The 14,507-nt window shown below is 54.9% G+C and overlaps 1 protein-coding gene across 1 annotated transcript in view; it reads right to left on the bottom strand.

The window, feature by feature from the left end:
- Positions 1-13,568, bottom strand: part of LOC119112454 (sonic hedgehog protein A) — a gene marked incomplete at its 5' end in the record, with an annotated part of 35,208 nt that extends 21,640 nt beyond the window's left edge. The window contains one exon of the mRNA XM_037236653.1: positions 13,305-13,568. Coding sequence (XP_037092548.1) covers positions 13,305-13,568 — 264 coding nt within the window. The remainder of the gene's footprint in view (positions 1-13,304) is intronic.
- Positions 13,569-14,507: the final 939 nt, after the last annotated feature.

Below are 14,507 nucleotides of genomic sequence, written 5' to 3'. Positions count from 1 at the left end.
GGGAGCGCACCGTTGGCGGGCACGGCACGACGGGCACGAAGTGTGGGAACGGCCGAGGAGGCGGAAAGGTGCCGTGCCGGGCTGACAGCGTTCGCTACCCTGCTGTGCCGAGATGCAGTCTCCGCCAGCGCCGCTCTGTTCGGCGATGCGACCGGTGCTGCGGGTGGTGATCCAGACAGCGAAGGAGAACTTTTGGCGCTGAAAACGCCGCGAGGAAGCCGTTTTAGCGGTGAGCTCTGCATATTCTCCAACAAGTTTGCTCAAACGACATGCCGCATGCAAACTCCATGCTGTCTGGCAACATAACCTGAATACCAGAACAAGGATGCTGTAGCCAGGCTCATACTTAATGAGTATATGAGCAATGCATTTTACTGGGCCTGTTGACAAGGAAAGCTTCATGCTGCCTGCGTACTAGAGGTCTTCGCAGACTGCGTTTCAGGGTCTGGTCCAGTCCGGTATGACCAATCTAACCATAATCCGTCGGCCGATCCGCTTTTCCAAATTTATAAATCCAACCCAACCTGCTCCAGGTTGCTGGAAAAATCGTTCTTAAAAATCCGTGCCAATGCGCCTTTAAACTTAAGATTAATGTTAGCGGAAGATGTGATGCATATAGCTGTACAACTATTTCCATCATTCACTTATTTTCATCGGAAAGAAATGTGCAAGCAGCTCGCATCTATAGGCAAGTTCAAACGCACAAAATAATTATTTCATTGGATAAAAGACTCATACCGTAGGAATGCTGGTAGATTCAAGGTATCTAATGAAACAATAACACCAATGAAAGTGAAAGAGAAGAATTTTGAACCATATGCCTCCTTTTTAGAGATGACCGACAGTTTTAGGTTTAGTGTTGTTTGCTCACCGCACTTTGACATTCTAAGTTAAATTATCCAGCGCAAAATAGTGAAGACATTCAAAATAGGTGCCATCAATATTGATTCATCGTAAATAGGGCTGTCGAAAACCTTTGATACCAATCTGAATAGGATTAGCCCCGGTTTCCAGTACCCACTTAAGCTCGTATGCAGGAAACATCAGTATGCAGTTCATCACAATAAGTTTAGTTTTCTCCATTTTCCAGACTGCCGGCTTGTGTGTCTTGGCCGTGAACCGACTGCGCGTTTTGCCAAGCAAAAGTCGGTAGCTGTCCATCTGCTAAGTGACGGCATACTTATGAACATTTCGCAAGCTCACTCAACTTGTTTTCACATTTTGTCATCAATATGCAGTCAGTGGGGTTCAGAGGTGGTGTTAGTTCTACAAACTTTGGAGATACAAATATAGCTCCTACTTCGTGCGTTAAAAAAACAGCATGGGCTTAATGTCAAACCGTATCAAAGTAGGGATCGTTGCAGTTGGTTCAAACCGCCCGACCCTTCACCCAACGGTGCGCTTGCTTGAAATTTCGAGTCACGAGGACGTCCTAAGCGCTCTGGCTGGGATGGCGGGCCACCTATCACTTTGACACTCACTAATCAAAGTTACGACTTACTAATTAAAGTTACGACAAAGTTACGAAAGTTACAATGGCACATGAGTCTTTCGAAAACACGGCGAATTCTTTCTTTGTTCGCGCGACATTGTGTTCGGTAAAACCAACACGTAGTGCAAAAAACTGTGTATTTTGTCCAGCTACTTATGTCCTATGTCCAATGGTGTAGACCTGACCTGCAGGACTCCTCAGTTCTCATTTATCTGTTTCTTCTCATCCCAGTATGCCACTCCCGAGCGCGCTGAGAACCCTTGTGAGGAAGGTGCCCGACCTCGACATCGATCCAGAGAAGAGTCTGACGTGGGTCGATCTGACTTGCAGCAGTCACAGGCTCTGCTAATGACCTCATCTGTTCCTGGGACCTCCTGATCAGCAGGCACTCGTGCGTTGCCGTGAGCGATGTAAGTGGGATATGAATTCGGCCTCGTTATCTCACTGTTCCAGATGTACGGGCCTCGCAGCTGGTAGAGGAGGGACATGGGCTGTGTGCATCCCTTTACGAGTGCAAACTCGTAACTCACGACGATTCATGAACCGCACCACACTGAGCTGATATGCTTCCGTACGCGACCAAGGACAGACCTTCATAAAATTGATGGTCAGTTGATATAATTGCTAAAATTGCACAGAAAGACCATTATTTCTGGCTCCTGTTTATGATGTTTCTTGTTGTTCTTACTTCAGATTGACAGTGCCCGTAACATAATATCACTTGAGGAGTAAGACTATCCCAAGCTCGACACCCAGCTTCACCCATGTCACTGCATTCAGCCAAAGATCAGAGGGCAAAGGCAATACAATTTTGTTTGAAAATCGTATGAAGTATGCTGTACGGACAATCAGCTGTCTCAAAATTGCTTTTCAACCCAGCAAGCCACCAAAATAATTGGCTGGAACAGCTCTGATACGATAAGTAATTTGTATACCCGCTCGTTTCCTATGAAATCGTCTCATAAAGAAAGCGTATAACACCACCAAGGTTTCATTTTTTCAAAGGGTTTTCACTTAGCACTACTGAAGAACTGCGAATGCTTCCAAATAATTGAGTATGTCTTCTGCGGTACACCTATAGACAGGAGGAAACCGAAAACCCCAAGAACGCCTGCCCACCAGCAACAAGTTGCGTTGGATCCCGTACAATTGCTTCTTAGTATGTATTGTCGGCGATGGCGTTAGCTTTAAAGCTGCAAAGCTGAACAGTCGGAATGACTCAACTACTTTTCAAGTTTGGTACACGATCATCATCAGTTAGCATAATATACATCTAAAGTACAACCTGCGAACAACACGATAATCCTGGTCGCAGCCGTCCTTCCACGCGCTACTTTCCGTACCAGCCATGATTCAAACGGACTTCCGGGCTGTCTCACCGCTGGATCGCATACCTCTCTCTCTGTCTCCCATCAAAGCTTGAACACATCAGTCGGGCTGGGGGAGGGGCCCTCAGTGGGGTGCGGCGACCGTGTTGAATGCCGCCGCGGCGGCCCCCTGCCCGCGTGTGGTGGCAGCCGCCGCGACGAGCATACCTGGCCACCATAAACGCGTCCAGCTCGGCGCCTGTCGTTTGTCACCTATCCGTCCATCTCAGGTGGGCGCGCACCTCGCCCGGCCCGCGCCCAGCCCCAAACGACCGTTTATGGCCCTCGGTCCACCCCGAAAAACGTGGGAAAATAGCTGCTGGCCGGCGCCTTGCAGTGGCCGGTGTGGAAGGGCGACGGAAGCAGCCGACCCCGCGACCGAGGTCGGGCTGGAGGCGCCGGCGCGGACTTCCCAAATGCGGCCGAGACGCCGAGTGAGTGCTGTGTGGGAGAACTTGTCCAGAAAACTAGAAGAAACGAGAGCTGGGCACGTTTAGTATGCTTAACACTAAAACTTAAGGGGCTGGCAAAAACGATGTGGGATTGGGCGGGGGGGGGGGCACTGGCGGGGGGGGGGGGAAGCCGAGCAGAGCATTGTTGCGCCGCACCGCGGAAGTAAGCCTGTGCGTTCGGAGGACAAGGTTGGTCGCTCTACAGACGAACCAGATCTGTGCGGACCGCGGCCGGATGTTGCGACCCTCGCCGGGGGTCGGAGGTGGGTCACGAGCCGACCCGACCGCCGGCGGGGGTCGGCGCGGCCCGTCGGAGGGCGGCGCGGCGCCCCACGCGGCGGCCGCCCCTGTAAATCTCGACCGCCGCGTGACGGCCACCACATTAGGGCCACGCGGGCCATAAAACAGCCGTGGGAAAACGGCGCGCCGTCGTGCCGGCCGGCGCGCCATATTCAAGCCTTTCGGACCGTGATGGACGCGGCGCCGTAAAATGTCGCGCCGCCGCGGCATTCCCGCCGCGCAGCCGGAATGCCGCGGCGGCGAGAGGTTGCGATATCGGATCGCGTCACATCCTGTTGAAACCTGAGCGGCCGGCGTAAGCCTGTCGCGTTCGGCTCGCGCGTCAGGTGTGGGACAGAGTCGTGACCGGCGGCGCCGTCTTTGATCGGTCTGGTCGGCGCGGTTGCGCATCAGAGTGGATGAGATCCGGATCGCCAGAGCCGACAGCCACCTCAGATCTCGATCACCGGTCTGGGGGCGGAGCTGCGTTCGAAGCGGATTGCCATTTGAAGGACATGGCCGTCGTAAGCCCGGCCACGTCGGTAGGTGTGGGCGGGGCCGTTCGAGATCGAGTAGAGTAAGCAAATGCGGGGCATGGTCGGAGGAATCTGAAGTGCATTCGGGATGAAGTGTACTTCAGAATATTAAGGCCGTCATGTTGCTAAATATTAATTATGCAGCGTTCCCGTACACTGGCGACAGTCGAAACTCCCTGAGATTTTCACAGAACTACTTAACTTGTGTCAGTCTGGTAAAGAAGGGCCCATTTCCACAGCCACGTAACACACCGATAACGTTGGAAGCAGCAGACAAGCCGGGCCAAACGTTTGAAATGCGTGCTTCAAGACAAGGGCCCGCTAAAAGACAATGAAAAATTGCCACATGGCACATAACTTCTTCACTTGGACATGACCTGGAAACTCATCTGACCTATTGCCGCTAACACACCGTTAAAACTGTCTGAGCGCTAATTAACGGCCCGTTGCAGTTTATGCAGCCAGGAAGAGCATGACAGAAAGCTGACGCCGACTGCCCGCGGCGAGGCAAGAAGAGGTGCATCATGGCTGCTGGGTCCAGAGATCATGCCCCCTGACCCCAGCATACCTGACTGTCGGGCCACGAAACACCACAAAATGGCGGCATCTCTCGCCTGTATGCGGCGGCCGCCTGTCAAGACTGGCGTCAGAGGGCGTCCTGGGAGCCCAATCGCATTCCTCATAATGCTGCTCTGTCTTTATGCAAATGGTCAGCTTGTTTGTATTCGTCCACCCAGGCAGTGTCTGTTTGTACGGGTACAGCCAACCTCGAGCCTTATGCATATTTCATGTTTCTAGCCTCTAGCTTTTGGAAATTATTCCTACATAAATCATGGCAGCCTCCCTCATCTCGACCAATCATAACCGGGAGAAACAATCGGGCCAGGCAAAAACTGCGTTCGACAAAAACTGGAACGATTGGACATCTGCGGTGGGTAATGGCCGACTTCGACCCAGATGATATGAGCCCGTTCCTACCAGTACCCCATCTCCGTCACTCTTCCTCGCTCTCCCCCTTCTCCTCATTCTCTACCACTGTTTAACGCAGGTGAGCGGCGGTGAGCGCCGAGCAATGCCGGCCGCCCGCCCGGCGCCCTGCCACCTCGCCGGCCCCTGCGGTCGACACAGCACACAGGCCTAACACGCCGAGGCGCCCTGCCCATTCAGCGGAGCCTGCAGTCGACACAGCACGCGGGGCCCTGCCCGCCCCGGCGTCCTGCCACCTCGACGGCCCCTGCAGTCGACACAGCACGCGGGGCCCTGCCCGTCCCGGCGTCCTGCCACCTCGACGGCCCCTGCAGTCGACACAGCACGCGGGGCCCTGCCCGCCCCGGCGTCCTGCCACCTCGACGGCCCCTGCAGTCGACACAGCACGCGGGGCCCTGCCCATCCCGGCGCGCAAGCCGAGGACGCCGTGTACACGACCGCGAACAAAGCGATCGGCTTAGTCTGACATAACTCGCGCCACCAGCACGGGCGGACGGACACGGACGCGACACCGTGCCAGCCGCGACTGATCCGGGCGGGCCGCTGCCAGATGCGGACAGACACGCCGTGCGGGAATCAACCAGCGGTGACACTCTCCAGACGCAGTGTCTTGCTGGACGCGACGCTTTGCCGTGCTAAGCCTGTCGCTTCCTCGACAGCATTTCCACCCCTCGGGCCCAGTGCGACAACCCTTACGCTCTCCAGTCCACAGAGGCCAGCACGACAGCTTCCAAAGACTGCCCGAGGCCAGGGTGACAGCCCCAACGCCCCCAAAGGCCGGCGTGACAGCCCCGGCGCCCCTCACAGGCAGCTGTCGGAGCGGCTCGGCCTCAGCCTGTCTGAAGCCGCTACCCACGCCCTGTTTTCTGAGCAGACGCTGTTGTGTGCGCTGTCACTGCTCCGGGTGACCGCCTGTTTGCCGGCCGGTTATTGACACCGTCGTGCCCATCTGTGGAGAGTGTTCTGCCTGCACGGATGAGCACCAGCAATTGAGAGTGGCCGCAGGGGGCAGTGAGTCAGCAGACGCAAGTCGGGTGAGAGTTATGCGTATGGGACGTGGGCGCCTCACGAGGTGCACCATCGCGTGCGCCTGTCCGCTTGGAGACAACGGCGGCTACCACCGGGGTACGTCTGGGTGCATGTCTGTGAGGTCACAGGTTTATCCATGCGTTGCGGTGCAAGCCCAGAGCGGATAACATTGTATGCGTCTCTCCGTGTATGCCTGATATTTGTCTCCCTGTCTGCACTTCTCTGAAAGCGTAAGTACGTTCATTTGTCCACGAGTCTCGCTGCGCTTATCTTTCCGCGTGAAAATGTCCTCCCTCACATTCCTCTGTCGGATGTCTTCACCTAATATCTAGACAACCCGAAGTCTAGGTCAATATCAGTGTGAACTGTGCGTCGTCAGGTAAGGTGCATTGTTTGTCGTCGTATTATATTTTATATTGTATAGAACGTAATTGCATTTGTGATATGTGTAAGCTTGTATGCATTGGGTTGTCTGTCAAGATGTGTTTAAGCTATTTGTTACGTTTGCTTTCCCCAATCAAGAGAGAGAGAGAGAGAGAGAGAGAGAGAGAGAGAGAGAGAGAGAGAGAGAGAGAGAGAGAGAGAGAGAGAGAGAGAGAGAGAGAGAGAGAGAGAGAGAGAGAGAGAGGGTGAGAGAGAGAGAGAGAGGGTGAGAGAGAGAGAGAGAGAGGGTGAGAGAGAGAGAGAGAGGGTGAGAGAGAGAGAGAGAGAGGGTGAGAGAGAGAGAGGGGAGAGAGAGAGGGGGGGGAGAGAGAGAAGGATATATATATATATATATATATATATATATATATATATATATATATATATATATATATATATATGAGCGTGGGCACTTGCGCCCATTCACCCGCTTCTCTGTGTACATGAGTGTCTTCTCCTGCATACCACCAAAACAGCTGACCAAAATCCTGATCCCCACCACGCTTGCCCGAGTCACCGTGTGTCTGCGTGCGTGTCATCTGTGTCGGTGTGTCACAGGAGGTGTGCCGTCCTTGTCAGTATGTCCCCACATGCGTGCCGTCCATGTCAGTGTGTCCCCACATGCGTGCCGTCCGTGTCAGTGTGTGGATTTTTCGCCAGCGTCAGTGGCCTTCGCGTGCATGCCGTCCGTGTCAGTGTGTCTCCGCATGTGTATAGTCCGTGTCAGTGTGTCTCTGCCTGCATGCCGTCCGTGTCAGTGTATCTCCGCGAGCGTGTCGTTTATGTCAGTCCGTCTATGCCCGCGTGTCACCCGTGCCAGCGCGTCTTCGCATGCGTGTCGGACGGCCGCGGCGCCCGCCCGAGCGTCTTCGCCCTGTGGCCTGCTGGCCGGTCGCCGGGAAACCTAATCTGCCGTGTACACAGCGCGTCGGGCCGCGCCTTCCGGCCGCCGAGACAAAGCCGCACCTGGCGACAAACACGCGCGCTCCGATCACGGCCGCGCGCCGGCAAATATTGGCCCGCCCCCGCCAAACTATGTTGGCTTTTCGAGCGGGGGCCGCTTCCTGTGTCGGTAGCCGGTGCGGCTGGAGCGCCGCCGCGCTGGACAGAAGCACGGTCTGACTGCGGACGGCTGTGAGTTCTGCCTACGTGACGGCAGGGCATGCTTGTTCAATGATGTGTACAATGTGGCGGCTGCATGTAGTTATGAAGGATGAAAGTCGCCGACAGGTAAGCACGGGGCATGCGCCCCCACCTTTTGCACAGTGGCACAGCAGCAACAAGGGTGCAAGCGGCCCTTCTCCTACTCGATACAGGGACATACCGTGCGCCCGAGCTGGCCACGGGTGACATTCCGTTCCGGTCGGCTGTGACGAGCCCCCTTACGATAATCCGGCCCCCAAACGTATCCCCCACGACGACAAATTGCATGACACTCCGGAGCAGATGATCCGATTGCGGCGCCTAAACGTGCAGTTGACACTTTCCCACCGACGGGAGCCCGTGGCGATGTGCGTGATAGCAGCGCTCGCCGCGGCCGCGCGCGCTGCAGCGCACGGGCGCGCCGCGTCGCACGAGCCGGCCGCGCGCGATACCATCTGAGGCCCGCCGGCCGCCAGTTAGCGGCCCTGTTTGTCATCCGGACCGCCGGCACCGCCGCCTGTTTGCCTCCCGCACTTGTTCTGCTTGTTAACCCTTTAGTTGGCTTGGCGGCGGCGGAATGTCGACGGCGTCGCGGCTCGGTGCGCGCGCGCGGGCGGCCGCGCGCCGTCCAGTCAGGCGTGAGCGACGAGGCGGCGCGTGAGGTCCGCGCGCCGCAGACCGGGGGACGTATTGGCGGGGAGGGGCGCAGATCAGACAGCGATACCTGGCGCTGAGTCTGGCGCTCACCACTGACGGACGACGTCATGCGCTGACTGGCCGGCGCTGCCAGCGGCCTGCAGGACTCGCGGGAAGTCTGGTCGACCGGTGGCAGAAGGTAGATGTGGTGAGAGGGCAGGAAGAGGGGGGGGGGGGGGGGCGGTGACAGGTCCCAATGCGCTCACCATGGTCGCTGTCAAAACAGTGGACCGGCTGGGGGCCGCAAAACACGCCAAGAATGCTGCGCCCGCTCACGCAAAAAGACCGCGTCTGATGACAACAGGCGGATAGAGGAGACGCAAATGGCGGAGTTTAGGCCGGCGAGCCGGCAGGCCGGCAGTGCTCACGCGGAAACGCCGGGCGATGTCGGCAGGGCGTGCTCAGACGTCGGGCTGGGAAGCGAAACCAACTGTGGCAGCCCAGAACACAAACCAGATATGATGACGAAGGCTGAGAAGGTCTGTGCATGTGGGCTTGATGGAGCGAAGGAAAACATTGAAATGCCTCTGCTTCTGCGGTCTTGAAAGTTCGATGGGGGAGCGAAATCACTTTAAGCATGTCAACTCCGTGTGACGCCAATGAAAGCTTGTGATTAGTCGGTTGTTCACAGACGGAACATTGCAAATTATGCTTCGTTTCCAGGATGATCCGTTCTCCTTCAAGCGGTGGACGTGTGTGGCTAAGCGTTTTGATGCAACTATGTCAGAGCTACTTTCATTAAAATAAAAAAATCACAAAAAGTGAGAAAATAAGCATGGATGGCGGAGCTCCGCAGTTTTAACAATTTTTCGAACAAACAAAAGGAGTCATCGCGAGCAATCATATTTTGACACTTTCCATGAGCAATATTCGCCATTTCCTGGTAAAAGTTTGGCATCCTTTTGCGGTTGGCATCATATCAACAGTGACTAGCAAATTAAGTGCAACCATGATAAACGCCAGGTGCTATACGCGGTCCAAGCTACCGAGAAGCTTTGCTGCAAAATATGTGCGGATATGTAGGCTCATTCCAATGTTTTGAAAGAAGTTCTGCTGTTTCTGTTACCTATGGCCAGTAACGGGCTTAAAACAAGCCTGCCCGCTACACTCAACGTATTTGTAAGCAATTTCGAGAACAAAATCAGACTACGCACTTTAAAAAGTAGGATGAGCTAAACTGTCTTCGATCTGTTTCAATCGAGTTAAAGGCGTCAATATTGAGCATTTTTTAGTATTTATAAGAAGGTTTGGGCCTGCCGGAAAGCCGGTATAGAATGAATAGTGAAGAAGCTGCATCCTGCTTAACCGATTCATTTGGCAGCTCTCTTCTGCGATGCGCTTCCTCCCGTAAAAAGTTTTGGTTTCAACATCAGCCCTTTTAGAGGAGGGTGCGCAGTGGAAACATTCACTACACCAGTGTATCGGTCATCGCATTATGCACGAAGACAAAGTGCAAAGGTGCTAATATTTCAGTTGGTCAGCATTTGCAAGAATTAAGAAAATTATCATCGTGTTCTGCCCCTTTAGGAAAAATAGAGCGAGGAGGTCTTTGGCACGCACACCACTTAAACGCCTCGAACTATTTGTTTAAAATGTGCCTTAATCCGTAGATTGATGGGGCCCAGCCGGAATTCCACATGCTCCCTGGACACGGGAAAAGGGGGGAGGGAAAACGCCGCCGCTCTACTGCATCCTAATATGTCTCCCACTGCCAGCGTCGATGCCATCCATGCGCAGATGATGACAGGGACTGAAGGTGCCATGGGCGGTGCATCCCCGCCACGCGCTCCAAAAATCGCCTCTTCGGCCGCGAGCCAAAGGCGCCTCAGCGGTAGCCCCTGTCATCCGATGACACCTCTGCTGGCATGCAGAAAACCAAGCACTTTGCAACACCGGCGGGCCATGGCAATCACTGCAGCTGCGCGGGCCCGGCGACCGAGCGGAGCGGCTCGTCGGTGGCTCAGAGACGCCGGCCGGCCGCCGGCCGTGGCGGCGCCGGCCCCGGCGCGGTCGGCAAACACGGCAGGCACCGGCCGGCGCCCATGGGCGGCTCGGCGTCGTCCTGGAGCGCTCACCGGCACCTGGCTGATGCTCGTGAGCGTCGCTGAGGAAGCTGGCCGTGTTGGCGGTGGCAGGACTCGGACAAATTCTCTGCTGAGCGCGAGGAGCTCGATCTCGATGTAATGTCCCCCTCACATCGAAATCAAATTAGTTTGTGTTAGTCTCTACACTCACCATAATCCGGCTGAATTGGGTCAGACTTAAACGGTGCTAATAGTAGAATATGATGACTAGCATTCTTACAAAAATGTGTATCGAACATATCTTATGATGAATTGGTGCACAACATTGTGCAACTAGTTTATTCTTCGTCTCTCTCTTCATGAGTTTGCGTCGGGACTTGCCATGATTCGGACTCCGTCTAGAGGGCAAAAGATTGAGAGCCCCTCAGTTTATTCTTCGTCTCTCTCTTCATGAGTTTGCGTCGGGACTTGCCATGATTCGGACTCCGTCTAGAGGGCAAAAGATTGAGAGCTCCTCAGTCTTCATCTGTTTCCGCAAGTACTGTCGACTGCTTTTTCTAGAGTATCGGAGCTAGCGCGAATGACACAGGATCAAAAGGTATAATGAGTTGAATGAATGCATTTGTCACTTTCCCTCCACCGTCTTAGCACAAACTATGATGCATTGTGAATAACGAACGTGGAGTAGGCCAATAGCCAACATATCAGAAGCCGTAACCAGGGACCTTACTGAACTTTGTGTCAAAATATTTTAGTTGAATGTCCAGGCATTTGAACACAAGCGCTCTTAAAGAAATTTGATTGGTCATATCGCGCTCAATTACCCATGACTAGCAAAGTTGATGAAGCATCGCGTCACTTTGCCATCAATATTTAGGGCACTTTTTCTTCAAATCCCATTTCGAAAAAAGTCATTTTCTCCGCAGAACATACATAAATTCGTGTAAGGCGGTGTAAATTTTCAGGAATAAACTGCATTACCCTCACTTGAACTTGAAATATTTCGATGATGATTATAAACATCTTGAAAAATATACTTGATTAGTTTCAGTTAAACTATCTTCACTGCCATATCGGTCAGCAGACTCCTCAATGTTCAAACGTCTTAAACCCCTAAGACATGGTTACAAGTTGTTCAAACTGGGCATTCAGATAAAGATTGATGCATCCTGTACCTTTTTACACAGTGTACTGGAACTTAAGATTAAGCCTTTGTGCATGTGCAGGAGACGTCTTTTAGTCGTTCACAACGCCCATGGTTTCCACAAATCATCGTAAAGTACAGACTGAACACAAGATCTCCTTGAAATGGAATGTAAGGGTTGGCTACTGGAATAACGAGATTCGTATCTTGATTGGATCTCAGCTACCTTGTACAATCCTTAATTGACCCGGTGTTTCCGATAACCAATCGTTTGCAAACAGAGAGATGTGAAACAGCCGAATTCGGTGAGCAGTTTAAACACTGCAACCGCAGACATAAAAATGACCCTTTGCATCGGCTAGAATACCTGCCTAATGGAACACGGCCCACCTGATGGACTTACCGACTAATAACATTGAAAATCGCCTTGTTGTTTTCAGCGAATGTCATAAAACGGTGACAGTGGGCTATAAATGTCAATTTAAAATGTCGTTCGGTCATCAATCATCTCCAGTGGTAAGCCGCTGCAGGCAGGCAACGACACCAGGCCGGGTGGCATTACACAGACACAGACCGGGCAGCGGCACTGGTTGTGCCTCGACATCCTGAGACATGCTGAACGGTCACACAGACATACTAGGCAGCCCCACGCAGACAGACTGATCAGCATGATACAGGGGCAGACGGGGCAACGCTGCACAGAGACAGACCGCTACGTTCGATTATATTCGTCAGGCAACACAAACTGGGCCGTGTCACACAACATAAACTAAACCCCTTTACGGCACATATGCGTTCTGCAAATCCCGGTGCATTCGATGTTTTGAGTATCATGGGAGCCAGGCTTTCGACTTCGGGAGTGTGCGGTGTGAGTCGGTCACTCCTGTGAGGGCAAACGATCGCTTCTAGCGGTCATAATCGGCGCCGTGAAAATCCAGGAGTCCAGTGCCTGCCACCGGTCCCATGCACTGAGAGCGCAGCTTCACGAAGTTTATAGAGAAAAGCAGGGATTTTAAAGACACAATGTGTTTTTTACTGCTGGAGTGCTTTTATAGATTTTTGCACGCTTGGGCATCACTTTAGGAAACACGAAGAGAGGCCAAGGCCCTAAGGTACAAAGTTCCACGCACCAGAACTGGCTCTAAACTGCTTTGGGGCTTCCGACGAGGAGGGGCTGCCGCGGTCCCGTCTTCTGCCGGTGATTCCACATACACCCACGCCAAAGCAATAACCCAGCTTAGAAGTCTTCAGAGATGGGGCAGTCCATTAAGACAAGAGTGTTTTAGCGATGAAACAAATACAAATGTTCATTCTTTGGCTATCTTTCCAGACGTTTCCATTCATTTTTTATCATCAATGCGTGAAGGATATCGACATGAAGACAACTTGAGAAAGCCACGAGACCAGAAGAGTCCGCTGGATTCCAAGCGACGCGTGACGCACCGAGGTCGATGAGTCACGCAGAAACCGAACAGGCACGGCGGAGTTCCCGGCCAGAGGGCCGTCGCCTCCGCGGGAACGGCGTGCGTCAGCTCGCACCGCTGACGAGCCTGGGGACCGTCGGCGAGGCAGGCCGTCCAGCATGGGCACCTGCCGGGCCACACCGGCCGCGCGGGGGGAGCGGGAAGCTCAGCAGCTGTCGCCGCCGCTGCCGCCAGCGACCGGCGCTGAGACGGGCTATCGGACAGATAGCCGTTCGCTTCGATAGCGTATCTGCGGCCGGTGCGCTCACCTGCGTCATCAGACGGTCGGCGCCGGTGCCCTCCTCGTCCTTGAAGATGACGTCCTCGCTGTAGTTTGGCACCAGCTCGCGGAAGCGCGGGTCCTGGCGCGTGATGGCACCCTCGGGTAGGCCGGACGCGCCCAGCGTGTTCTCGCTCACGTTCGGCACGTGCTGCTTGTACACGAGCGGCGTGAGCTTGCGCGGCGACCGGCGCCGGTAATGTCCGCGGCCGGGCGCGCAGGCGCGCGCGTCGGCCAGTAGCAGCCAGGTCAGCAGCAGCGGCCGCCAGGCCACCCGGCGGCGCATGGCGGCCAGCACGGCGGGGGCGCGCATCTCAGCCGGCCCTCGGCATCGTCGGCGTCGACGCCGCACCTGCCGGCACCTCCTGGCGGGGCGCGCGCGCGGCGCTCTGCCGTCGCGCGCAGACGCGGGCGGCCGTGGGATGGATGGTCGGCGTTCAGCGCGGCTGCAGCGCCATCAATCACCCGAGGATCAGCGCGCGCGGACGGTGGTAAATCAGCGCCGGACGGTGGAGCGGCCGCGCGGTCAGTTAACACTGCTGCGGCGGCCGGCCGGGCGCGCGCGCCGCGCCGGGGCCGGCCGGGCGGCGGCTGCGCGCGCGCCCATTGGTCGCCGACGACCGCGGCCAGCGGCTACCCGGCGAGGTGTCGGCCGGGCCGCCCGGCCGGCCGACCGCGATTAATTACAGCGCCGCGCCGGGCGGGCCGCGCCACTTAGGCCGCCGCACTGGCAATTTCCACAGCCGCTTTGTGAGACAAGAAAAAGTGACGCTATGCGCTCAGGGAGCTGGACAGAGCTCCCTGGGGTTTACGGGCCGCTGATGTGGGAGAATAGTGGCGCTTGGGGTGCGCTGAGAAAGGGTGTCGGTTTACGTGGCGAATGGAGACAAATTGGTTTGATTGGGCTGCATGAATCTAAAGGATCCTGCTGATTTGTCACAATCAGACGGGATTAGCAACGTACCAATTGGCCACTGTTGCAGGGTGGCCGGACACTTGAAGCCACTGCCACCCATCGCTGACTGACTTCGTGTGGTGACATGTTCATCGCCGGTGCATCAGCTTTCAGACCCGGCTTGCGGAAGGGCAACACTTCTGCGCTGTACTTATGTCAGTCTGAGACGAATCATGGAGATGAGTGAATGGAACATGGTTGATGAGGTATGCAAATGGGCAAAAGAAGTTCAATGTC

The sequence above is a fragment of the Pollicipes pollicipes genome, unplaced genomic scaffold, assembly GCF_011947565.3.
Source record: "Pollicipes pollicipes isolate AB1234 unplaced genomic scaffold, Ppol_2.1 Scaffold_7261;HRSCAF=8764_pilon_pilon_pilon, whole genome shotgun sequence".
NCBI lineage: Eukaryota > Metazoa > Arthropoda > Thecostraca > Pollicipedomorpha > Pollicipedidae > Pollicipes > Pollicipes pollicipes.
This window is presented reverse-complemented; position numbering and strand designations above follow the sequence as displayed.